Source organism: Dryas octopetala, chromosome 3, assembly GCF_963921425.1.
Source record: "Dryas octopetala chromosome 3, drDryOcto1.1, whole genome shotgun sequence".
In the NCBI taxonomy this organism is placed as follows: Eukaryota; Viridiplantae; Streptophyta; class Magnoliopsida; order Rosales; family Rosaceae; genus Dryas; species Dryas octopetala.
Genome location: NC_141368.1, coordinates 24266247 through 24293612, shown reverse-complemented (window position 1 = coordinate 24293612; position 27366 = coordinate 24266247). Strand labels below are relative to the sequence as shown.

The window sequence follows — 27366 nt, the reverse complement described above, 5'->3', positions numbered from 1 at the left end:
TTAATAAAAAAGTTGTAATTAATAAAAAAGTCAGGATTAATAAAAAAGTTGGGGCTAAAAATGATCTGCATTAGCTGGGTGGGCAATTTGTGGGTGACAAAAAAAAGTTGGGATTAAGTTGTTTGTTGAAAGATAGTATGACGATGATGGTAGGCAATACTAAGAAAATTTGATTAATTTTAGCCCACCCACAAATCTGCAATACTGAAAAAAAATTGAGAGAGGATGGTGGGTAAAGGGTTTGTTGTTGTTGTTGGGCTGAGGATGGTGGTGGATTTGCAATACTGAGAAAATTTGAGAAGAAATGGCATTGTGGTGATTGGGGGAGAGAGGAAGGGGCATTTGAGACTTTTCTTGTCCAAAAAGTGCTATTTCTACAAAGATTATTGTTGAGTGCTAAAATCGTAAACGCTTTGGTACTCATTTTTGAGTACCCAAGCATTTTTCTAATTATTAATGTTTGACAATGGTTGACAGGGTGCTAAACGCTCGGCATCATAGGATTAGCGCTTCCGTGTTATAACGTGGCTTTCTGTATCATTATAAAAAAAGTTGCAAACATAGATATTTTAAAGGGTAAATTATAATTATATATCTCAACTATACACCACTTTTCAACTTGATACCTCAAGTTCAAAAAGTTGCATTAAAGTATCTCAACTACAAAACTGTATCAGTTAGATACCTTCGTTAGTCTGACCGTCAAGAAGGCCATTATCTGATGACGTGACACACGTGGATCCCACCACTAAAAGGCTTAATTTCATTATAGTACCTCAACTTTATCATGTTTTTCAAGTTCATATCTTAAGTTTAAAAACTTGTAAATACATAAATGTTTTCTAGTTTTTATCTTAACTTAACTTCACCTCAACTTTTGACTCATCAAATTTTCATCAAAATCAACAATCTTATACTCATTTTGAAGTTATGAATATCCTCTTTAAAACCATATAGAAATAATTCAAAAAAGAGTTATGAAACGTGAGATAAGTGGTCACAAATTAGGTTACCCGAAATTGTTAATTTGTTTGAAAAATTTGGCATTTTCGAGTGGTCTACTTTGTGACCAATTATCTCGGATTTCATAACTCTTTTTTGCATGATTTTTATATGGTTGTAAAGAGGAGATTCATAGCTTCAAAATGAGTATAAGATTAATGATTTTGGTGGAGATTTGATGGGTCAAAAGTTGAAGTGAAATTGAGATAAAAACAGGAAAACATTTATTTATTTGCAAATTTTTGAACTTGGGGTATGAACTTGAAAAACATGGTAAAATTGAGGTACTAAATTGAAAGGAAGTCTTTTAGTTGTGGGTCCACGTGTGCCACGTCATCAGATAACTGTCTTCTTGACGGTCAGACTAGTGAAGGTACCTAACTGACACAATTTTATAGTTGGGGTACCTTAATGCAATATTTTGAACTTGAGATATTAAGTTAAAAAATGGTGTATAATTGAGGTATATAATTGTAAGTAACCCTATTTTTAACATTGCAATCTCTCCTGGCCAAAAAAAATTAACATTGCAATCTCAGCCACAGATTGAGAATCCAATGGCTATCATCAAAACATAAAAAGAAACCTTGCTACAAACCAACACGTGGTAAACTTGAGCAAAGCATATGAATTATTCTCCCACCCGTTAAGTAACCCAAGTCATCAACTTTACTCTCTTTTCCGATCAATATCCCTCTGTTCTATATCAACTTTTCTCTCATTATGAACCCACCCCACCCCAAGTTCTAAATTCTAACGCATATCATGAAGCCCAGGTACTTCCTTTCTCTCTCTCCCTCTCTCTTTACTGTTTCTAATTTCCTGCATTTTTTGTTGTTGATATTTTTGTTAAGCTGCAAGATTGAAATTGTGGATTTTATGTGTTAGCTCCCCCACTCCCAGTGTCTACGGAAAAAAAAAGAGGAAAATGCTGGCTTTAGTTTAGAATCTTTTTATTTTTTTGTCTCTTGGGTGCATGATATTATAAGTTATAACTTTATAAGTAAGCTTGTATTCCCACATGTCTTAGAAGTGCTTGCTATTTGATTCTTCAGTAAAATGTGTAACGTACGTATGCAGTATACTACTGAGTAGAAAATATTAGCACACAAAAAATTTAGAAGCGCTTGCTATTTGCTTTAGTTTGAATACTACTGAGGAAAAAAAAATAGCAGAAAAAATAAATGTTTTGTTTTATTGTTACTTGCAGTTTTTTGACTTCTTGTTGCTGAGACTGAAATTGGCATTTGTCTTGACCAATATTTTTGCATGCCCCAATTAGTCTATATTCCTGGTTCTGCTACTGAAGGTTGTGTGTGTGAGTGTGTGACACAGTGACAGAGAGTCGGACATTGGAGACCTTGCAGTTACCTCCAAGGTGGCCCAGAAGGTCCCCAAGCGAAACATCCTCATTACCAGCGCCTTGCCTTGTGTCAACAATGTCCCTCACCTTGGCAACATCATCGGCTGTATTTATCATATATCCTTTCTTAATTATTTTTTCTTCTAATTTTCTTGGCAACCAAGAAAACTCTTGAAATTTAATCTTTGTTTGTTTGTTTTGTTTTGTTGGGCAGGCGTGCTGAGTGCCGATATCTTTGCACGGTACTGCCGTCTCCGGGGACACAATACAGTATACATATGTGGAACTGATGAGTATGGGACGGCAACGGAGACCAAAGCCATGGAAGAGAAGTGTAGCCCCCAAGAGATCTGTGACAAGTAAACTTTTCCTGTGAAACTTTTATATAATTCGATAATTTCAAACTCTATTTAATGCGTTTGACTTGATATTCATTGTAAATTGTTGTATTCTTGTAGATACCATGCGATTCATAGGGAAGTTTATGAGTGGTTCAACATAAGCTTCGAGAAATTTGGGCGCACATCGAAACTGCAGCAGATGGAGTTATGCCAAGCGATTTTCAAGAAACTGTTGGAGAACGATTGGATTTCTGAGAACACAATGAAGCAGGTAGCATTGACTGGTTGTATTTGCATTGATTCTTTCCTATTTGCTTGGCTCAGTCGTTATTTGTTTAATACCTGTTATTGCATTGCGATTGATTTATGTCCTTAAAATGTGTTTTTGTAGCTTAAATTTTAACTTGAATTAGCACTGTGATTCAGCTTTACTGTGACACAAGCAAACGGTTCTTAGCCGATAGGCTCGTAGAGGGGACATGCCCAACTCAAGGCTGTGACTGCACTTCTGGACGAGGAGATCAATTTGAGCACTGTCGAAAGCTTTTGAATCCGACAGAATTAAAAGATCCTAACTGCAAGGTATGGATTTTTTTTCTTTCATATCCTTTATTAGTAGAAATTGATATTACATGCCACATGTGTGTGTGTTGTATACTCTTACACGCTTTCATTGTTTTTTGTTTTTTTTTTTTTCTTAGGAGCTCAGGGGCAGCATGTGCCTACTTTTTCTCATAGTTGTTTTTCATGTATGTGAATTAATTTCAACTGTATATGTTTATGCTTTTAGGTGATGTTTCCTTCCATGCTTCTTGGAACTGGTCAAGATTGGACTCTGATGAAGACTATCAGTGTTACTGAATACCTGAATTATGAGGCAGGTTAGTTGACTATCTTGTAGTGCTATGACCACAGTCTAGTTGTGACCATTAGTTATGCTTATGGATGCACGATTCATAGAAGGCCTTATTTATGGAAGCTCAAAGTTTTCTACTTTGTGCATTTTGTACTAGGTGTTATAAATTTGGATGTTTTACAGGAAAATTTTTAAAGAGTAAAGACATAAGGGTTTTTGGAAACGATGCAATAGATACCAACATTCCCGTTGAAGTATGGAGATATTATTTGCTAACTACTAGGCCTGAGGTAATTTTGTTGATCCCATCTTCAGTTTTAATTTTGTATTTAATGGTTTATAATGCATATCCTTTTTTGGCTGTATCTTTTGTTACTCGTTTTTTTTTTTTTTTTAGGTATCAGACACATTATTTACATGGGCCGACTTGCAACAAAAACTGAAGAGCGAATTGCTGGATAATTTGGGCAGATTCATAAATAAAGTTTTGAATTTTGTTGCAAGCCGTTCAGGTTGGTCTGCCTTTGGTTTCTGAAAAGTATTGACTGTTCAGCTGATTCGTCTTTGACAAATTAATAGCGTGATGACTGGTATTAAACTAGTTATTTAAGGAACCATTATATTATTAATTCCTGTTCTCTTTAACTGTTTTTTGCTTTAGTGGTGGAGCCAAACTCCAGGTTAGAGCCCTTACTCGCACACTTACAGCCAGAGTTCAACTCTCGCCCTCACCTTTCCCTGAACCAACAAAAAAGAAACTGTTATTTCTTTTATAGTTTTCCTTGATACAGAAAAATATTATATTATTAATTACTGATACAGAAGAAAACAATTATTTTGCATTATCAAGATTGTATATAAACTATTGTATTAATGGTGTTTGCTCTCTTTTTCATTGCATCTTTACTTATTTTTATGTGCGTTTGCTAGTTTGCCAAATAAGCATGGTAAATGTGACACTTTGCAGCATATAAACTAAAAAATTCCATGTACAGGTAAAGGATATGGTTCAATTATTCCTGATGTTCCGCATGCAGACTCAGATACTTTGACAGAGAAATTAGCTGAAAATGTTGGTGAATATGTGGAGCAATATATAGAAGCAATGGAGAAGGTGATTGATGTCTAGATGGTGGTGTTGTTGTAAATGACTGAACTTCCCTTACCTACCTGTGTTTTTCACATTTCTCTTGCATTGGCATTGACATTCCTATCTGCAATTTCTTTAGGTTAAACTAGAGCAAGGACTCAAAACAGCAATGAGAATTTCTAGGGATGGGAATGCATATCTGGAAGTAAGCATGTTTTTAATTTCTGTTTGAGAGACTTGTTAAGTGTATTGCTTGAAGATGGCTGTAAACCAGTTGTTCGGCTGCTGCTATGTCACCATCTATAATTACAATGCAGGAAAGCCGGTTCCGGATGCTTTACAAGGAGGACCGAGCTCACTGCTCTATTGTTATAAGAACTTCAGTGGGGCTAGTGCATCTTCTTGCTTGTTTGTTGGAACCTTTTATGCCATCATTTTCTTGCAAGGTAATGAATCTTGTTTGTGGATGTTTGTGTTACTCTGAAATGTTTTTTGTGATCATATGGTATTACTATAATTATCCATGCTAAGATATTTTTTATAATTTTTTTTTTTTTTTTTCATAATTGCATTCAAGGTATTTAAGCAGCTTAATTTGCCTCCTGAGATGCATATATCACTTTCTTATGATAAAGGAGATATTGATTGGGCAAAACGGCCTTGGGATATTGTACCTATCGGTCATAAGATTGGGAAACCAGAGCAATTATTCAAGGAATTGGTATGTCTCTGCTGTGCCCTGTCTTTTATCTGTTATTAATTTTGGAATAGATGTGTTGAGATCAATGAGTGAGGAAGAAACAACCTGGATTTATTGGATTTAAAGTGATTCAATTGCTAATTCGTCTGCATGAAGGAAATAAAGAGTCACTGAAGTAGCGAAAGTATGTCATGGCATAGTGTTTAAGAGCTAGGAGTCTTGAAGAAATGAAAAAAAATGAACGTCTTGCTGAGAATTGCAGTAAAATAGTGGAGAAAACTGCTGATGCTATCAGCAAGCAAAAGGATAGAGAGAGAATATAAGAGAAGGAACTTAAAGTAGCTCTTGAACAAACAGATCTTTAATTATTTCATATCATCACCAGGATTGCATGGTGCATTTGTTTTACAAGAAAGCTTGCTTCACCCATAAGTATTTCCTTGTAATACTTGATAGTGAAGCAAATCCTACAAGCTACTTTAAGTTGCCTAGAAAAGTGAATCAACAGCAGTTACCAGCCTTCATAGGTGCTGCTAGCTAGAAGCAAATAATTTTTTTACCATTAAGTTACTCAATGGTGAATACTAACTTCCTATGGAACTTAGATCTGATTAAGTATGCAATCTCCTAAAGCACCGAACTAGTATAGTCTTCATCTATTTTTTAATTTTTTTCTGTAAGTGAGTGAGTGGCTGGATATTAAACTAGTTGCTGAGAATAACTTTGTAGACTGCACTTCAATTTGATTATAATTTTCATTTCGGGAGTCTCTAGTTTTCCATGATTCAGTTGCTGCTTCACTTAGACTATTTTCTGTTCATAGATTCTCATTTGGTGAAAGTTTACAATTGCACACAGAAAAAAGAAGTAAAATCCTTAGCAGTGAAGGTGACTAAGAAACTCCAGAAAACTAAAGTTTCAGGTTAGAATTCTTTTACATCCAATTGCTCTATGTTTGACTTGGTAAAAATGATATACATGTGGTGGCTATGGTTTCTATTTACAACATTGATTCATTCTTAAGGAGAAGATTCTTGCATTTCACTCCTTTGTTAAACCCCTCCCCCCCCCCCCCCCCCCTCCCCTCCCCTCCCAGCCCACATGCACTCTAATTGTTCTTGTACAATTATGATATGATGGTAGTGGTGTTTTAGATGATTGTATGTCATAGGGTGGAACTTTGTTGCCATGCTTCTTTGTGGGTGATTGGTAAGGTTAAAGTACTTTAGATTATGTAGTTAAAAGCGCCGGGGTAAGGTGGATGACATGAGTGAAAGTACCAAGGAGTTTCAAAATGATGGGATTTAAAAACCCATGATTTAAAGTCCCAAGATTGCAAATTGTCTTGTTTGGCCAACTTATTTAGCATGATGAAATCTTAGCTGTGAGCTTTCTCATTTATTAGTTTGGATCAATCTCTTTGTGAACATGAGTGGTGGTGGTGGTGGTTGCATGGGTGATGATGATAGTAGAGTTTAAGATGGAATTTTGTGCTCAAATTCCATTTAAAGTCTCTTTGAAACTGGCAACTCCTTAAGTATCCCAAACTGAGTAAATTTGTAGTCTGATATTTAACTCCCTTCCTAACTCCAAGTTCCATCTCATACTTCCTAATCCATATGCACCCTTGGTGTCTAGGTGTTTTTCCAAGAAAAGCTAAATATTTACTGGTAACTTGCACTATTTTCACTATTTTCAAACCTTAAAACTTCAAATTCAAGAAAATCCAACTCTAATGTTTAATGCTTTATCCTTATTGACCTATTTTTTGGTAACGTACAGCATGAAACAGGTCCTGTTCTGTGCAAGGAAGTCTCTTTCTTTCTTACTTCCTTTGTTGTTAGGAGGATGATCTTTTCCCCTTTCATTCATAATCCTGCTGTGATGAGGATGATCTTTGTTATTAACTAATAATTCATACTTTTCATACCTCTTTGTTGGGTGATATTCTTCACATTACATTATACATAGCTTCTCCTTAATGTGTTCACCTCATAAGCTCACAAGCTTTGTGTTTTATATGGGCACTTGCACTTGAAAAGAATACTTTGTCCCTTTTAGTTGTTACTACATAAGGAATTGTTGTATATATTCTAAAGAAGTCATTGTTGTAACAGGAGGAACTAGAAAGAAGAGGCGACAGTCCAAAAAATCTGCAGCTGACGCAGAGATTTCCATTTCTAGGCTTGATATTCGTGTTGGCCTCATTACACAATCTGAGAAGCATCCTTTTGCTGATTCACTTTCAGTGGAAGAGATTGATGTTGGTGAAGGACAGCCTAGAATAGTTGTCAGTGAACTTGTGAAGTATATACCTTTAGAAGAAATGCAGGTTTGTGTTTGCATCTTACAGATTTTTTAATAATAAATTTTGAATTAATTTCCATTTACTTTTTGAGAGCACCTACTAATCCATTAGTTTATTCATATCAATTGTTCTGTGGCAGAATCGGAAGGTTTGTGTTCTTTGCAACTTGAATCCAGTGATCATGCGGGGTATTAAATCACAAGCAATGGTTCTTACTGCTACCAAAAGTGACCACACCGCGGTAAGCAGCCCTATATACCTTTAATTAGTGTCTGCATCTTATGTGCTCATGCTAAGACACTCACTGCTATAATGATAGCCTGTATAACTAATCAGACCCTGTAAATGATACCAAACATCAGAGTCAGCTTATGGTATCGGTGATAACTGATTTTAACTTTTGGTCTCTGACCTTGTTAGTTAGGAATATTCTCAAAATATTTTTTCCATAAATTTCTTTATAAATTGCTGCACTATAAAAAAGAGTCCATTTCTGGCAGGCAAATGATTATCAGTGCTGGCCTTATTCTACACAAGGCCATGGATATATTTTTATAATATGTTTTGTGTAAATCCTGCAGTGGTTTTAGATGCACAGTCAGAAAGTAATTTACTAATTTAGAATGTCTAGCTTGTACAGAAAGTTCTGTTTGTTTCTATTAGTCACAATTTGGAAAAATTATGCCTTTGTAATTCTTGTTCTTTGAAGTTTAACTTTTTTGGACACTACTGTAAATACTTGTTTGTTTTCAGAACCTTCCTCAATCCATTAGTGCAATGGTCGAGAATAAACTTTGATTTCCAGGCATGAATGGATATGGATAGTTAGACACTAATGTAATTACTGATAAAATATCTTCAACCTTGGGTGCACTTTTCAGGTTGAATTGGTTGATCCACCAAAATCTGCTCGAGTTGGGGAGAGAGTTACTTTTCCTGGGTTCAAAGGTGAGCCTGATGATGTATTGAAACTCAAGAAGAAGGTCTGGGAGACCCTGCAAGTGGATCTGCACACCAACACTGAACGAGTGGTCTGCTACAAAGATATTCCGCTAACAACATCAGCAGGCGTTTGCACTGTATCATCTATTTGTGGTGGTCAATCAGGTAGAAGATGATTAATTATCTTTAGAGATTAAAAGAAAAAGGAAATGAAAAACAAAACTTATTGGACTTTTTGCTCATGCTTTTCATTTTTTTTGTGTAGATTAAGAGTACTTTTTATTTACCTTATTTTTGGTGTAAAATCCTAAATTGAAAAACAATAAGCAATCAGTTTTGGCTCATGGATGGAAACTACTATTGCCAATGTCTGGTCTTTAATTTGGGGAAAAAAAAGTGTACAAAAATTTAAATTTGAAACAATTTTGCATATATATATATATATGTATATATGTATTGTGAACCTGCTACTGCTACAACAATTATACAATTTTCAAAGCCAGTTCGAAGCAATTTGAGTTCTTAGAGGAGATTTTACATTAGTTTTTTTGATATTTAGTGTTAGAATAAAAGTTATTAATGAATTTGATATACTTTCTTGTTTAAGTTTTTCATGTCCAGATTCATGTTTTCTATCAAACATAGTTATTGTTAAAAAGTGATTCCAAACAAAATAAAATAACACTTATAAAATTAGAATAATATAGTTGAAAGAACAAAAGATAGAACAGTAGACCCTGGAAATTCGTTGTATATAAATAGGATAATGAAAAGTTTCTGTTTTAAAAATAAAAAGTTATAAATATTTAGTACTTTATTGGACTATTAAAAGCTTCATTTTTAGAAGTGGGGCCTTAACTCAAAGATCTCTTACTCTTAAGGGTTTAAGAACTCCTGAAATTACTCAATAGGACGCAAGTTTGATTTGTTACTCAAAAGAACATGGACAACTAAATAACGTAACAAGAAGGACTCCTCATGACCGATGCGCGTCTACCGAGCACAACTTTAGCTGCAACTGCATCTGCATCTACATTACTTTTTTTTTTTTTTTTTCTACCTGAATCTTAATAATTGTGGGGTTTATTAGGTTTCTTTTTTTTTTTTCTTTTTATAGTGTGTTTAAATATGTTTTAGGGGATTTATAGTTAGTGTTTTTATTGTGTAGCTAAATGCAGATGCAGTTGTCAAACGATTGGCGCTTTTTGCCAGGTGTTCGGCGTTGGTTTTTGTCTTGGAACGTAATAACACAAGCAGCTGTCTTTTTGAGTAATTAATTAGTGGCTTGTCATGTATCTTTAATGGACAGGAGGCCTTAGGCAATTATCAAAGTAGCTTTATCCTTGCACTGCCTTGCCAATATAGTTTATCCTAACGTCTAAAGGCCAGTTTGGTAATTTTTTATTTATTGTTTTTAATTAAAAATAAAGACCGGTTTGAAGCAGCTCTTTTCCAATTAATTTAGCTGGCACCATTTGTATCTGAATTTATGCTGTAAAGAGTATTTTTCCACTTGGTTGTCTGAATATAGTTTTCCAGCTGTTGAAGTTTACTTGGGCCATTCTTTTGATAGAGGGTGGGCACTTGTACTTAGGCGATTCTTTTGATAGAGGGTGGGCACTTGTACTTGGGCCATCTCTCTCTCAAATGGGGCATTTTTCCCATTATAAGATGTTCATTAACAAAGTGATCTCATCATGATAATTAAAAATTGGATTTCAGACTTTACAGTAGCAAGTTTGCCTAGTAAAATGATCCAATTATATAAGCTAGTATCTCATTTCTCAGTACTTCCCTCGTTTAATTTGGCAACCTTTCCTATATTTGTTCTTCACGAAAATTGTTTGCCTTATGGTCTTTTGTAATTAAATTTCACAGGTGTTTCCGTTGAGGACATAATCCGGAAAGTTGCTATGTATTTTGAGATTGATCAGGGTATGCATAGCAATAGTACATCTCTTCAGGAGAAGATATTTATCTTCTTGAGAAAGCTTTATGATTGCGAGCTTTGGTTAGTAAAAGAATTTTGTGTCAAGGAATTTGGATCACTTGGTTATGGGGAATTTTTAATTTTCTTAGAAAAATATGCTTGTCTACTGCCACATGAGCTGTGCAAGTTTCTGACTGGTGACGCAAGTGAAAAGTGCCCTTTGGAGGTTTGCATGCTCCAGCACCATTTGGTTGTTGTAGTATCTCAAGCTTTGAATAGTTTATGGGAGGATGAAAATATTACCAAACAGAACATTTTGTTGCTGCTTAGGAAGCAGTTCCCTTCGGTTAGTTTCAAAACTATCGAAAATGGTTCAGTAGAAGATTTTTTAAGCATAGTGGGAAAGCATAAAAACACTGTGATTTCCAAATGTGTTCTATTTTCAATGACATTATGTGGAACTAGTTATGCTATAGACTCATCAGCACACTATGAGAATGCCATATTGAAAAGCACTTTGGTGAATACCAACAGTGGCCAGAAAGCAAAATCCCATGATGCGATTCAAGTCTTACATAGGGCACCAATGATGTCAGATTTAAACTTATGGTTACATTGGGACCTTTTATTTGCTCCCTCCCTTGGTCCTCTTATACCATGGTTATTGAATGAAGTCAAGACAAATGAATTGTTGTGTTTGGTGACCAAGGACGGAAAAGTGATTCGATTAGATCATTTAGCTACCATAGATTCATTCTTGGAAGCTGCACTTCAAGGATCCTCTTTCCAAACAGCGTTGAAAATGTTATCTCTGTTTTCACTAGTTGGGGGAGAAAAACATGTCCCTGTGTCCCTTTTAAAAATCCATACTCAACATGCATTTGAAGTCATTTTGAAGAATTATCTAGATGATATAGAAGTTTATGAAAATAAGAATTCTCTTAATAATGGAAAAGCACAGTCTGGACAAGAAATGGTTGGTGAAGTGGGTACTGATAATTTCTCTAATGAATTACACAGAGACTTAAGCAAGATGAATATTGCGACATCGGTTATATCAAGATTTGTCCTTGAATGTCTTGGGTATCTACCTGCAGAGTTTCGTGGTTTTGCCACTGATGTATTGCTTTCTGGGATGCAATCTGTTGTCAAATATGCTGCTTCAGCCATTTTGTCTGAATGCAGCCAATCAGAGCAGCGTCTCATGCTTCATGAAGTTGGATTGTCTCTTGGTATAGTGGAGTGGATTAATGATTACTATGCATTTTGCGGCAATGATACTATTAACTTGGTCATATCTGGGGATTCATGCTCCAATGCTGTTAGATATGAAAAGGGGTCGGTCTCAAAGCATATACAAGATGTGTCAGATAAGTTTTCTGCTTCTGAAGGGAGCATGGGTGCATCTGTTAGGGCAGATGAGCAGAAAGGTGGATGTTCTGATGTCTGTCTGAAGATTGGCAGTGCAGAAGTTTCTGATGCTAGAATTGGCAGTGGTTACACACAACATTCTACTGAACTTAATGAATGTGAAGATGCAGCCCAGGTAATTGAGGCAATCAGGAGAGATGAATTTGGTCTTGATTCAAGTCTATCAAGTGTTGAAAGTATCATGTTGAAGAAGCAGCATGCTCGCTTAGGGAGAGCTCTACATTGTCTTTCTCAGGAATTGTATTCTCAGGATTCACACTTTCTTCTTGAGCTGGTAAAGCTGCTTTCATGTTTCTTTTCATTGTGCTTAGTGCAGTCATCTAATCAATAATGAAATGAACCATATAGAAGGTCTATTGCTTTCTTTGTTGTTTTTGTCGTTCCTTCTATCAATTATCATATTATATGCTGCCATGTAAGTTCTGGAAGTTCTCCTGGATGCTGATTGCTAAGTGAATTTTGCTAATATTCAAACTTCTTCCCTCTATCATTTATCTTATTATATGCTGCCATGTAATTTCTGGAAGTTCTCCTAGGTTGTGAAAAGTATAACTTTTGGAATATGTGATGTTTTACCTTGTTAGAATATTAAATTTGGCCTCGTCTATTTGAATCAGTCATCACCACTTACTATCTTGTAAGTCCATTGATACATCAGGTGAGTAATTTATCTAACACTTATCCATAAACAGTCTAATTTATCTCACACCCAGACATTCATGCACATACATATGCATAACCCAATCCCTACCCCATATACATATAACATCTCTTTAATTGGCCTATTGGAAGTCTTGTCATGTTTCAAACTTGGTTTTATACATACAATCTTTGCATGTATTTATTCTTCCTTATTGCTTCAGGTTCAAAATGCTGATGATAATACCTACCCAACAAATGTAGAGCCAACTCTAACATTCATTCTTCAAGAGTCAGGTATTATTGTTTTAAATAATGAGCGGGGCTTCTCTGCCCAGAACATTAAAGCACTATGTGATGTTGGAAGTTCAACGAAGAAAGGATCTAATGCTGGATATATAGGACAGAAGGGCATTGGGTTCAAATCAGTATTTCGGGTAGGTCGCGAAAAACACTGCAGTTATTATTCTCTGCATGTTCTCCCTCCTCTCTCTCTCTCTCTCTCTCTCTCTCTCTCTCTTTCTTTCCATGTCAAACAGTACTTGTGTTTACTTGATTGTTTGCTGCTTTAAGTAGCTCATACAGTCATGCCATTGTTCAAATTTCTTGGCAGGCCTTATTAGGGTCTTGTTTAAAAGTTTTTATTGTTGCTATGATTTGTTATTGTAGTTCTTAATGAAATCTCTCATCTTCATTCATACTGTTCTGGGATTCTTTCCCTGTTTGGGAGGAGCCTTGCTCCGTTGGATTCATAGTCGGTATGTTTTACTTTCTGATTCAGTTAGTTTTGGGTTAGAGAGAGAGAGAGAGAGAGAGAGAGAGAGAGAGTTTTGATGTAGTTATAGGTTTATCTCCCTGTATATGATGATATTTTTATCCTCCTTTAATAATCCAGAATATCAAAAGATGGTGATCTGAAGTGCTGATCAAAAGATTGGCAATTTAGTCATAACTTGTCGAGAAGAGTAATTTTTAACTATTAAATGGGTGTGGTAAGTGAAAAATTAGGTGCAAATAGAATTACCTGTAAAGTGGTACTGTGTTCGTAATACGTAGAGGTTGAAGCGGCTTCTGTAATATGGTACTCAAACTAAGAAAGCCAATTTTCCTTTTGGCTCTTAAATGTATCCATACACTATTGATAATGCACGTTCATTGATTTGTGCGGATGTTTCTGCAGGTCACAGAAGCTCCGGAAATTCATTCCAATGGATTCCATATCAAGTTTGATATAAGTCAGGGTCAGATTGGTTTTGTTTTGCCAACAGTTGTACCTCCTTGCGATGTTGACTTGTTTAATAGGCTAACTTCTAGTGACAGTGATCAGCCGGATCGAAACTGCTGGAACACTTGCATTGTTCTTCCTTTCAGATCAAAATTATCAGATGCAACTGTCATGAAAAACATTATAAATATGTTTTCAGATCTTCATCCATCTTTATTACTCTTTCTTCACCGCCTCCAGTGTATCAAGTTGAGAAACTTGCTTGATGATTCACTTACTGTCATGAGAAAAGAAATTGTGGGAGATGGTATCGTTAAGGTTTCGCATGGGAACAAGAAAATGACATGGTTTGTGGTATCCCAGAAATTGCAAGCAGATTTTATTCGCTGTGATGTACAAAAAACGGAAATCTCAATAGCATTTACATTGAAGGAATCAGATAATGGCGATTATAGTCCAAATCTAGTCCAACAGCCTGTTTTTGCATTTCTTCCTCTAAGAACATATGGCCTGAAATTTATTCTTCAGGGGGATTTTGTTCTTCCTTCATCTAGAGAAGAAGTGGATGGTGATAGTCCATGGAACCAGTGGCTATTATCAGAATTTCCTAATTTGTTTGTTAATGTAGAGAAATCCTTTTGTTCTCTTCCATGTTTTAGAGAGAATCCAGGAAGAGCTGTGGAAGCTTATATGTCCTTTGTTCCGCTTGTTGGGGAAGTGCATGGTTTCTTTTCTTCTCTTCCTCGATTGATTATTTCTAAATTACGTATGTCAAATTGCTTACTCCTGGAAGGAGGAAATAATGAATGGGTTCCTCCTTGCAAGGTCCTAAGAGGTTGGAATGAACAGGCTCGCTTGCTCCTTCCTGATGGTTTACTACATGAGCATCTTGGCCTTGGATTCTTGGATAAAAATATAGTTCTGCCTGATCCACTTGCAAGAGCATTAGGTATTGCGGAGTATGGACCCAAAGTTCTGCTTCAAGTTATGGACTCTTTATGTCATGTGCAAAATGGCCTCAAATCAATGGGTCTAGGTTGGTTGGCCTCTTGGCTAAGTGCACTTTATGCAATGTCATTCAATTCTTCTGTGGGAGCTTCATTTGACTTTGGAATGGAAATGGAATTCATAGAAAACCTTCGGAAGCTTGCATTGATTCCTCTTTCAGATGGTACATATGGCGCAGTAGACGAAGGCCCAATTTGGTTACATTTGGATGCCTTAAGCACTAGGTTTAAGGGTCAGCATGGACTTGAGTCTTTTCCAAATTTACATTCCAAGCTTCGGATTGTAAGTCCTGCCCTCTTTTCTATGTCATCTGTAGATATGTCATCCAAGGATGCAGCGACAGTTGACAAACTCACTAGCATGCTTGGTAGAATTGGTGTCCAGCAGTTGTCTGCACATGAAATTGTCAAGGTGCACATCTTGCCAGCTATAACTGATAACAAAATTACAGATAGGGATAAGAATTTGATGACTGAATATGTCTGCTTTGTAATGGTCCACCTACAGTCAAGCTGTTCTGATTGTCATGTTGAAAGGGAACACATAATCTCAGAAATACAAAATAAAGCTTATATATCAACAAATCATGGTTTTAAAAGACCTTCTGAGGTATTAATCCATTTCAGTAAAGAATTTGGGAATCCTGTTGACATAAATAAGTTGATTAGTATGGTGGATATGAAGTGGCATGAGGTTGACATCTCCTATTTGAAGCATCCAGTCACAAAATTGCTCCCATGTGGACTGATGAAGTGGAGGGAATTTTTCCAGCAAATTGGAATAACGGATTTTGTGAAAGTTAATCAAGTTGAGAAGGGAATTACTGATATGTCTGATGGACTATTTAAAAATGTGATATGGGATAAGGACTTAATTTCCCTTGGATCAAATGTCACAGATTGGGAGTCCCCTGAATTGGTTGATTTATTGTTCCTTTTGGCCAGAGATGAAAATAAAAGTGGTTGTAAATATCTCTTAGAGGTTCTTGATACTTTATGGGATGATTGTTATAGTGAAAAAGCTACAGGTTATTGTACCTCTAAATCTGTAGCAGATAGAAAGCCCTTCAAATCTTCATTTATAAGCAACATCTGTGATGTGAAATGGGTAGCATCAACGATGGATGATGCACTTCACTATCCTAAAGATTTATATCATGATTCTGATGCAGTGCGCTCGATTCTTGGTGCATCTGCTCCATTTGCTGTTCCTAAGGTTAGTTTGGTATATCTACATGGAATTACCTCCCCATTTATGATTTCAAAAGTTATTATTTAGCCAATGCTACCTAACCTTGATATATTAGATTGAGACTTCATTCAGTATAATGCATATGTAAATTTGACCTCAATTCAGTCAGCAATCCGATTATGATTTTCTCCCTTCCTCTTTGTAAGACATCTAAGGTTATGCATTTTTCTGTAAAATTAAGTTTGAAAATTTTGCAGCTTTTGCCTCTGAAAAGCCTACTGTAACAGGATGTGACAATAATTTACCGTGGATTGTGAATTATAAATCTCACTGTAATCAATTACAATTTCAGCTATATGAAAACCTTAAATCTTGTTTGGAAGTTTTGCATAATCCAATTTGGTACATTTTTCTTTTGAAACAGGTGAGAAGTGGAAATTTTGTAAGTGATATTGGGTTTAAGACAATAGTTTCTCTTGACGATGCTGTGGAGGTTTTGAAACTATGGAGACGTGAGAACCCGTTCAAAGCCAGGTATGATCTTGACTTTTCCCTCCGTTATGATTGACTTCATTTATTCGGAAGCGATATCATTAGCTTCTGTTTCTTACTTTGGATATCTTATGGCTCACCAATATTGTTAATACTAGTAGACCAAATAAAATATAAGTGCTTAAACCATAAGCAGTGGTTCTATAGGGATATTATATTTAGCTTGTTTGGGTGGGAATTATGAGCTGAAGAAAATTTGTTTCCTATAAAAAAAAAAAAAAAAAAAAAAAAAAAAAAAAAAAAAAAAAATTGCTTTCTACATATTTCCATGTTTAAAGATGCATTATGTTTTCTTAGACTTAAATAAGCAAAGGTCACTGCTGTGAACCACAGGCCACTGGGTCTTTGTTGGATCAAAATTCTTTGTGAAGCCATGCTGGTGGATAATATTCCGGACAATATGTGTGATCTCTTGGTCAAATTTTGTTATCTTAGCCAAGGATGTCCTCAATCACTATTTGAACCTTCTTGCCTTCTGCATTTCTCTTCCAAATCATCATGTTCTAATTCACTCTTAATTTTTTTTGTATGCTTCTGGTGGATAAGCTTATTTTTAACCAAAACCAACCTTAGTCTTGCTTCAATGTAGTCATGTGAGCTTATGTATGCTATTTGATATCGTTGCCATCATTTGTCCAAAAAATTTCACTTAAAAATTCTCATTATAAGTGCATCTTCTGATGTTTTCCTTGGGCTTGCATTATCCATTCAGTACCATATGAAATTCTTATGTTTTACATTTTATTGTTTATTTGTTTAATTTTGCATGATGCTTCACATTTTAAATGATAGTCTTTCCTTAATTCTGTCTTCCAGCCTAGCGCAAATGTTCAAATTTTACACATTAATCTGGAATGAAATGACTGCTTCGAAGCAGAAAATAGCAGAGGATTTCAATTCAGGACCTTCCATATTTGTTCCATATGCATCTAGATTCAGGCATGAGGATGTGGTATCTGGTACATTTTTGTCCCCTGAAGAAGTATATTGGCATGATTCCGTTTCCTTCGTAGACCAAATCAAGGAGATCCATCCTCAGTGCAGCTCAACAGGAACAACTCATGATCCCTTGAATAAGACCCTTTGCAATTTCTACCCAGGCCTTCATGACTTCTTTGTTGACGGATGTGGAGTACATGAGACCCCTCCTCTCCGTAGCTACCTTCAGATTTTGCTGCATTTATCAAATGTTGCTTTGCCTTCACAAGCAGCTAATGCAGTAAGTAATCAAATTTTGAGCAATATTACAGTTAATGCAAGCTGCACTGTGACCTAATTGTTTCTTGTCTCAGGTTTTTCAAGTTTTTCTGAAGTGGGCTGATGGACTAAAATCAGGATTGAGTGCTGAGGATATTGTATACTTGAAAGATTCTCTCACAAAGATGCAATTTATGGTGCTTCCTACTGTACAAGATAAGTGGGTTTCGCTACATCCTTCCTTTGGTCTTTTGTGCTGGTGTGATGATGAGACTTTAAGCAAGCAGTTTAAGCATTTGGATGGCATTGATTTTCTCTACTTTGGTGAACTGAGTAAGGATGATAAAGAGATGCTACGTACAAAAGTGTCCATCCTCATGCAAACTTTAGGGATTCCTGCTCTTTCAGAGGTAAGATATCTGTGTGTGCATGTGCACACGCACAAGGAGTGCGCATGTGTATGAACATGCAACATGTTTTGTGGTATAAATGGACTTCAATAAGTCATAATATTTTTTAAGTTTGCGCATTCTTATGTGATATTACATTGCACAATGTATAATAAAGGATCTATATGTATGCACTCCTAAAAACAAAGAAAATAGGATAATAAATTTTTTTAAAAATAAAATAAGTCAAGAGACTGTACACCTGAATCACCCTATGCTTTGTGCATTTATTTGCAGATTGTAACTCGTGAGGCAATATATTATGGTCTGGAAGACTCTAGCTTTAAAGCTGCTTTACTGGATTGGGCTCTTCCATATGCACAGCGCTACTTACATAGTGTACGCCCAGATAAATATTCTCAACTCAAGCAGTCTGGTTCTGATATCCTAAATCGTCTTCAAGTAGTAGTTGTTGAAAAGCTGTTTTACCGGAATACTATAAGGAGTGCTGGAAGTGAGTCCCAGAAGCAAGTTGAATGTAGTTGTCTTCTGGAGGTATGGTATTTCATCCTTTGAATGTGCATGCACGCTTGTGTGCATCTCTTAATGCTTTTAGTATACTGCAAACAAATTTAGAAGTTTGTTGGAGCCACAATATATTTACAGCACACTAGAATACCAGGAATTAGCATTTGATCTTTTTGGTTATGTGACATGCATCCTCCATACTTCGTTTCGGTAAAAAAAAAAGAAAACAGAAATGTATCCTGCAAAAATGCAGACTCTTTTTATTTATAAATTTTTATTTTTTTCATTTCTCCTGTAAAATGTTGCTTGTAACAGTTTTTTGATTTTGGAAGATATTTCACCAAGCACGTATGGAACTTGGTGTGATTGAGACATGCAAATACTATCTCTCACTCTCTTTCATAACCTTATTGCTTTTATCTTGTGAATACAGGGTAGCATTTTGTATACGACCCAAGAATCAGATTCTCATGCACTATTTATGGAACTTTCTCGCTTGTTTTTTAATGGAAATCCTGAACTACACTTGGCAAATTTCCTTCATATGATCACAACCATGGCAGAATCAGGTTCAACTGAGGAGCAGACAGAATTTTTCATCTTAAATAGCCAAAAGGTGTCGAAGCTTCCTGATGGTGAATCTGTTTGGTCCCTTTCTTCTGTGCATTCAATGACACAGAATGATAAATCACTCCAGACAAGTTTTGCTTCAACAGAGGGCATTGTTATACAAACAGGTAATTTGACTCCCATTTCAGTTGACAATAATTGGACCATAGAAGATGATTCAGCAGCATCTGCGGCTTTAGTTTCTCCAGATTCAACTCATTTGCTAGAGAATTTTGGGAGGGATTGCAATGAGACTGACTTCGCAAAGCATATTGAACTTGATCCAATTAATTTAGGTCTTGTTTCTGACCCTCTTGACCTGGGTTCATCTACTTTTAGCAAGAGAGATCAACTTAGATTTGGCACACCCAATGAAGCACAAGCAATCCCAACTGAGAGACAAGGTGAGCAGGTTGCTTTTAAATACTTTATTGAGAAAGCTGGCAAGTCAGTTGTGAAGTGGGTTAATGAACATCGCGAAACTGGGCTACCATATGACATAGTTGTAGAGGAGGACAATAGTAAACAGTTCATTGAAGTTAAAGCAACCAAATCTTCAAAAAAAGACTGGTTTGTCATATCAATGAGAGAGTTGCAATTTGCAATTGAGAAAGGTGAAGCTTTCAGCATTGCACATGTCATTTTATTGCCAAATAATGTTGCAAGGGTCTCAGTGTACAACAATCTGGCGAAATTGTGCCAGCTTCGCTTGGCTGTCTTGCTACCGGAGAACCAGAAGGAGTTTGCTGTTGTGTCCTAAAAGGTACTTCATGGCGTTCTCTGTTTGTTTGAAATTGACTCGGTATAAAGATTATAGCTATGATCAGGACACCGGTATTGAAATTTGGAGAAACTATTAAAATTTGAATATTTGTATGTTGTGACCCTCAGCCAGGATTCTTGATATTCAATCGAAGAATTGTCGTCTCTGTTTGTTGTTGTATGTACAATCGATAAGAAAATTTCTGTGACCGCAATGTACATAAGTGATGAATGAGATTTTTGATTAGATGTTAACTGTTTATTGTACATAATTTTTTTTGGGAAAATTATGTTTTTGATCCCTGTATTTTGACTAAAAAACACATTTGGTTCTCATGTTTTAAAAATTATCAATTTGGTCTTTGTGTTTTATTCTGTTAGCAATTCTAAGACAATTTTCAAATTTCTGTCAATTGAGTTAGTGGCTTGGTCATTGTGGGGCATATATAGTCTTTGAACCCAGAATTAAAAAACCAAAAACCAAAATCTTTGACCTCATCTTCCCACATATGTTTTTCTGCATGTTGCTTTTGGGGTTATATGCAGAAAACAAATAGGTTTCATAGATCAATAAAGACATTTGAAAGTGCTTTTGGTCGTAGTGTTCTGTTTGGGTTGGGGAATATTATTATTCATTTAGAAATAAATTTGGGTATTTCAATTTCAAATAACAGTTTACGTGTTGTTGAACCTTTGATTACTCGCCTATTCCAAAATGGATTTTTTCAATTTTTGGGGTCTGTGTTGTGCTTGTTGGGGGTCTCTCTCTCGTTGTTGCTTCGCAAGCCTTAATATTGCTAATATTGGACCGTTTAAGATTTGAGTTTTTTTTTTCCTGGTTTTCTAGTCTAAAATTTAACCGTTTATGATAGGCTTGTTGTTACAAGTTCACGGCTCCACATAAAAGCAAACTAACAGATTTTTTTAAGACCATGTCTGTGGGACAAAAGCAAACTAACAGATACTATGACCATATCTCCAGCAACCCACTCTCCTTTTAAGTTTTAACGCAAGTCGAAATTTCTCCAAAATGCATTCTTGACAAATTTAATACTACAAGTACAACATGACAAATGTAGATGCTACTAGTAAAAGTATGCAAAAATATTCGAAATGTAATAAAGACGGAGAAATAAAAAAGAACAGAGAGATCTCCAACTGAAATTCAAGGTGGGGAAGCATCTGCTAAACTTAAGGGCAATGTAACGATCTGATTCAGCAGTTAAATTGAATTCACCTATACATTATAGCAGTAATGCACATTTTAATGCGAGGAACAATGTATGATTGTTCAACATTGTTGGACCATGGTGAGGTGACTCACGATGTAAGCAAGGTTTCCAAATGTCAACAATCATTTGCAAATTATTAAAGAGGTGCAGAAAATCCACATTCAGAAGGGCCAAATATATACTGATCCGTAAATACTTACAAGTGCGACATAGAAGTGCTGCACAAGCATATCGCTAAAGGGAACCAAACAACACTTTTCAGTATTATCACCGCAAAACCAAATAAACACTTCCAAATTACCATACAATATTCCCCATTATTAAACAGATCAAACGCAAATCACAGACGCTCAGTTTGATTCCCCAATCAGACCAAACAAAAGAAGTTTGGTTCCCAGTAAACAAATTTATACTTCTAGTTTCCATTTTCAGGTGATCAGCTTGATAATGACTCAAGCACCAATTCTTGCAATCCAACAGTATAAATGAAACAAAAAACAGCTATTCTTTCTTTTTTTCGACCACTCATTTTTCTCGGCAAACAGAATCAAAATGTGATAAGATCAAAATACTACGAAGAAATTTTCATCTAGACAACTTGTCGCATCAGTAAATCGCGCCCACAAAGATCTTGGTTTTGGGATCATTTGGGGTTTTAGGCGATTTTTGAACTGCACCGGCAAATTTATGTTAGAGATTATACCAAGTAGTCCCACGATTATTGATTGCAAGCATAAAGGATACCATAGGAATGTGGAAGAACCTCTTCGCGTGTGGAAGAATCAGAGAAGAAATGACTATGCATAAACAAGGTACATAACACGAATGCTATCATGCCATAATCTTGGACGAACTAATAACAGCAGGAAAATCATACACAAGCACTCATTTACTCATGATCTGCAGCACTGAATGGCATGCATGAAGTTATGTTTAAATAAAAACTAGAAGCACTATTAGAGAACTATCATCCAAGTAAGAAAATAAACAAGTCGTCTTTTTACATTATTAGAGAACTATCCCCATAGATACAACTGCCAAATGAGTTTTCAATGTTGGATCTTTAGTCCCCTGAACCCAATCAACAGCCACAAGAGCTGCATATCTGTTTTCTTTTTATATTTTTATAAATAAGACAAGTGTTGCTGCGTACATTGCACCCTTCATCCATAAGGTCTCAGAAAAAAGGCTGACACAAGGGAATCACAATGGTGCAGTGAAACCCAGCCATGGCCACTAAGAAAGGCAAGCTTCTTGTGCAGGAACATTATATATAAACAGAGCAGGGATAAAGGACCGGCAACCATTGATATCTTACACACATATATGAATACACAGGGAGCTTCAAGTGCGGGATCCCACATTTAGTGTTAAATGTGAGATGGGGCGGATGAGCCCACTTCATGTAGATTTTCAACAATCCGAACCATCTATTTTTTAGGCCTCTATTCATAGATCATCCTTGCAAAAAATTAGTCAAATCGAAAATCATTTGCCTATCTAAAGATTTGGCTAATTTTTTGCAAGGATAATATTTGAATAGAGACCTAAAGAATAGACGATTTGGATCATTGAAATACTATATGGAGTGAGCCCTATGAGGGATCTCACAAATAAAATTATTTATGGGATCCCACAATGGAATACATACATACATACATATATATATATATATATACTTGTTTGTTTTTCTGTATGAATTTATATCGTATAGTTTGAAAAAATAGATAAAAGTTTGTTTATTTTCACTCCTCTCCAGAATAGATTAAATTGAACCCCAATAGAAGATATGTGTATATTCTATCAAACGCAATTTTCAAAACCAACCCAAGTCAATAACCATAAATTGCAAAAATTGGTGGCACCACAGATAGCAGGCCAACATCAAGTGCTCTTTTAATAAGAAAGTATATATGTCTAAAGACTAAAGCAACTAGGCAGCAGAGTAGAAGACAAACAAATGAATTTTTTTTCAGCCATTGAAAAATAAATGAATTTACTCAAGAGAAATATGAATAGCATGTTGTGTGCAAATATAAAACGTCAATTAAGTCACAACCTTATAATATAGTGCCAAAAGCTAGCTGCTACCACTGAGTCGTGCAGCACCAAGGGGATGAAACTATTACAATCTCACCCATTTTAACGTACCAACATCATACATCCTGGATCTCAGCTTTCCCTTTATACACACTCAACAATTGAGGTACTTCATTTAGATATCTGGTCACAAACCTCTCCATAAACTTCTTCTCCACAGTATAGAACAGATAACTCAAACTAAGGTTTTCATTTATCAATCCCTTCAAAAACAAAACCTTAACAACCGAAGCCCTTGGGATAATTCTCTTCTCCAAACTAAGACACAAGACCCCTGGGTAACTGGCAATCATTTCCGATGGCCATCCCATCTTGTTAACTAAAAACTCCATTGTTTGCATTATGTTCTTCTCCGACAGAATCATACACATAGGTTGCTTCCTGAAAGCAGAGAGAATATCACCCTCAGACCATCCCCACCTCCTATAAACTTGGCTACTTCGATTCCATATCAGCTTACTATTGTTTGAAGCCAATGCCTCTAGTGCCAACACAGAATTCGATTTTTCCAGATTAAATCCCATTTCCCTCACCTTATCCACAACTTTACCAAATTTTTCAAGCTTGAGCATCAAAACGCTATTACGATGAGTTAGCAACAGAGAAATGCATGACTGGGGCATACCCAATTCTCTCAAAAGCCCAATATTTGGCACCACGTTCTTGCAGTGACCTGCCATTAAAATCCGTGGGCAGTTCTTGAAAACAAAAATAACTTTTTTCTCAGAAAGCAGACTCCTAAGGAAATTATAAGTGGGTATAATACGGTTCCCTAAGCTAGATCTCAAAAGAAGTGGATTGGAAGCCAGAACCCTAGCAAGGTCCTCCCTTGAAACTCCAATAGAGCTGAAAAACTCAAGCTTGGGCAAAAGGGTTTTTTCCGGATTGGATAAAAGACTGTTTGGACATAACCTGACATACCTTGAGATCTGGGTTTCAGAGAATCCATGGTTTCTCAAAAGGGTCAAAACAGAGTCTGCTCTTTCTGGAGATTGCAACTTGACCTTCTTGGAAGCTGAAATTGCATCTTTTGGGGACAACCCACATGAGTTTATGAGGTATGTCACTGTGAAATTGGGTTTGTTTGCTGAGATTTCTGAGGTGATGCGTCTGTAAAATAACTGAGTTTGAAGAGAAAAATGTGAGGGTTTTAGATCTCGAAGAACAAAGCTTTTAGTTCTGGAAGCAAATGTATAAGAAAATAATGAATAACCCAATCTGATGATCTTCAAGTTGTAGAGCGGTATCATGTTATTATTAGATAGTCGATGATGATCCGATTTGTATTGGAAAATCCAAAAGGACCAAAAACCTACTGGGTCTTTACTCTTCCGTAAAGTTTTGGCGCTTTCAAGTTATTCCCGAGGTAGTGGCCAAAAAACAAATGTTATTCCCGAGGAAAAGATAATTAAACGGGAAAAAAATTGGGTGAGAAATTTTAAAGTTTAAACCCCTTAATATATATATATATATATATATATATATAGGATTTTGTTGCCGCACTCTCGTGTTTCAAGTTTTCAACCCCACGTTACTATAAATAGTTGTGGAGCACTGACTTATAGTCAGGCTATTAAATTTTGAAATTTTCAGTAAAATTTTGTAAAAAATTTGGGTTTTTTAGGGTTCTAAAATTAAAACACATATTTAATAATATTTCAGAAGAATTTTTCCGAAATTTTCAAAATTTTTGAAATTTCGGTGAAATTTATTGAAATTTTTATATTTTATATTTTCTCCAACTTTAGAAATTCACCAAAAATAGTTCGAGACTCCAAATAATTCACCGAAAAATTATACGGACTCGTATTGATGAGTACTAATTTTCTATAACCTCAAAATAATCAAATTGCTTTTAAAAAAAATGAAAAATCCTACTCTTATAATTTAATTCTGAAAAAAATAATAATCGCCAAATTCTTAAATTTTCATTTTCTAAAATTCATTTTCACACAACTAAGATCTAGAATTACAACCAAAGGTCTAAGTTCGTTAAAATAAATTTAAAGAAATTTCTAATTCCTTAAAACAACTTTGAAAAATCTAAGTAACAAAATTACCATAAGCCAAAATTTAGGTTATTACACTTAGTGAAGACAAAGCTTAGCTAGGTGAGAGGCACGGGAGAAAAGGAAGGAAAGATTAAAAAATAAAATAAAAAAGACTGAAGAGAGAGGCACGGGGAAAAAAAGTAAGGAAAGAAAAAAAAAAAAAAAAAAAAAAAAAAAAAAAAAAGAGAGAAAAAAGAAGGGGGGTTTGAGGCCTTTGGGCAATTGAAAAGAAAAAAAAGGTTTGGGATTTCGTTTAGTTATTTTAAATCTTAAACTTTAATACATTTCTATATAAAAAAATAATTAAAAGTATCCTAAAGGGTCTAAAACCTAATATCCTAAAGAATATAGAGTATATAGGGTTTAATGTATAGATTATAGAGTATAGGGTATATAGAATATATAGAGTATTAGGGTTTAGATTTTAGTGTATAATTAAATTATACAGTATAAAGAATATACTAATTTTGTTTATTCATTATACTAATTTTATTTAACAGTATTTGCTCTAGCGCGCATTATATTCACCTTATATCACATGAAATTTATTATATAATTTGATTTCTTCAATATTTTTTATCAATTTAGTAGATAATATGTTAAATAAACATATGGTAAAGTTTTATTAAAAAATTTCATATTTTGATAGTAATTTCCGTCGTTTCGGTCTAATTTTTTGTCGAAATTTAAAAATTTTCAAAATTTTCATCAAAATTTCTTCGAAATCCGAAATTTAATTCCTTGCTTACAGCCTACTATAAGCAAGGACCTGAATGGGGCCCGTGGCTTTTTACCCTTTCTTTGCTCCTTGGTTCGCTTCACTGGAATCGAGCGGGCTGTTAGTTAGAAGTTCGGTCGGCATTGGTGATTAAGATACTCAACTGAGTCAAAAATGGAGATCAGAGTTTGTCCAGAATTCAGTCTTGCTTCTCTAGCTCCATCAGAGCAGAAAAAAGAAATACGTCGAAAGATGCCTAGCTTCAGATGAACTCAAATTGTTGAATGCCCTGCTGTCCCCTACTCAATGCTTTCCAAACTTTCAGCCTCAAAAAACAACAAAAATTACCCTTTTGCTATGGTTGAAACCAAAAACTCAAATCTAAACTCATTTTGGACCTCAAATGTTGTTCAAATTTTGGATTTGGGTATCATCAACACTAATAGTGTTGAGGCCCAAAATGAATTTCAGTATTTTGAGAGACAATAAGGGCGATCCGCCCCTATTTCGTCTCTCAAAGTACCTTTGGGAGATGAATATGAAATTTCGTCTCCCAAAGGCCTCTTAAGCGACAAACCTTTTTCGTCGCCTAAGGTTTTTAAATTTTTTAAATTTTTTTATCATTTTATCCAAAAACTATATAACACAAAATTTATTTATACTAACACAAAGTAGTAAAAATTTAATATTAAAATTCCATAATTATATCCAAATATTCGTACAAACGATCGTTCATAATGATGACCCTAGTAGTTAGGGCTGCCCATTGGTTTGGTATTTACCGAACCAATCGATTACTGACTGAAATTTTTTGGTTTGGTAAATAGATTTTAACAAGTCGAAAATCGAAATCGAAAAAATACCAAAAAAGTTGGTTTTGGTAAAAACCGAAAAAAGTTGGTAAACCGACCGATTATCGAAAAATATTACCAAAATCAACCAAATCGATTATTACCGAAAAAACCGAAACAATTACCAAATTTTAGTTATATATATTTATATGTAATATTATTACCTTAATTTGCTTAGTATATAGTTTATAGTTTATAATTTATAATTTATATAGTATATAGTTTATATATATAGTTTATAACTTTATATAGTTTGTAAACTTTGTATAGTATATAGTATAAACTATATATACTAAAAGTCTAAAACTATTATAGTTATAACTTATAAGGTATATCCGTATATGGTATAGG

General features: G+C 35.2%; 2 protein-coding genes across 2 annotated transcripts; one reads left to right on the top strand and one right to left on the bottom strand.

The window, feature by feature from the left end:
* The first annotated feature begins 1767 nt into the window (after positions 1-1767).
* Positions 1768-20308, top strand: LOC147291940 (protein NO VEIN-like). The gene is made up of 24 exons (XM_086236090.1): positions 1768-1778; positions 2338-2471; positions 2580-2724; positions 2824-2977; positions 3133-3288; positions 3497-3587; positions 3746-3852; positions 3960-4074; positions 4558-4676; positions 4792-4857; positions 4970-5098; positions 5230-5373; positions 6211-6274; positions 7470-7684; positions 7800-7901; positions 8542-8767; positions 10481-12237; positions 12827-13039; positions 13783-16050; positions 16451-16560; positions 17395-17797; positions 17871-18185; positions 18462-18719; positions 19126-20308. The coding sequence occupies exons 1-24, from the start codon at positions 1768-1770 to the stop codon at positions 20059-20061; spliced, it is 8238 nt and encodes a 2745-aa protein (XP_086092216.1). The 3' UTR covers positions 20062-20308.
* Positions 20309-23241: 2933 nt separating this feature from the next.
* Positions 23242-24752, bottom strand: LOC147291939 (transcription termination factor MTERF15, mitochondrial-like). Its single transcript, XM_086236176.1, has one exon. The coding sequence runs from the start codon at positions 24643-24645 to the stop codon at positions 23452-23454; it is 1194 nt and encodes a 397-aa protein (XP_086092302.1). The 5' UTR covers positions 24646-24752; the 3' UTR covers positions 23242-23451.
* Between the last annotated feature and the right edge of the window lie 2614 nt (positions 24753-27366).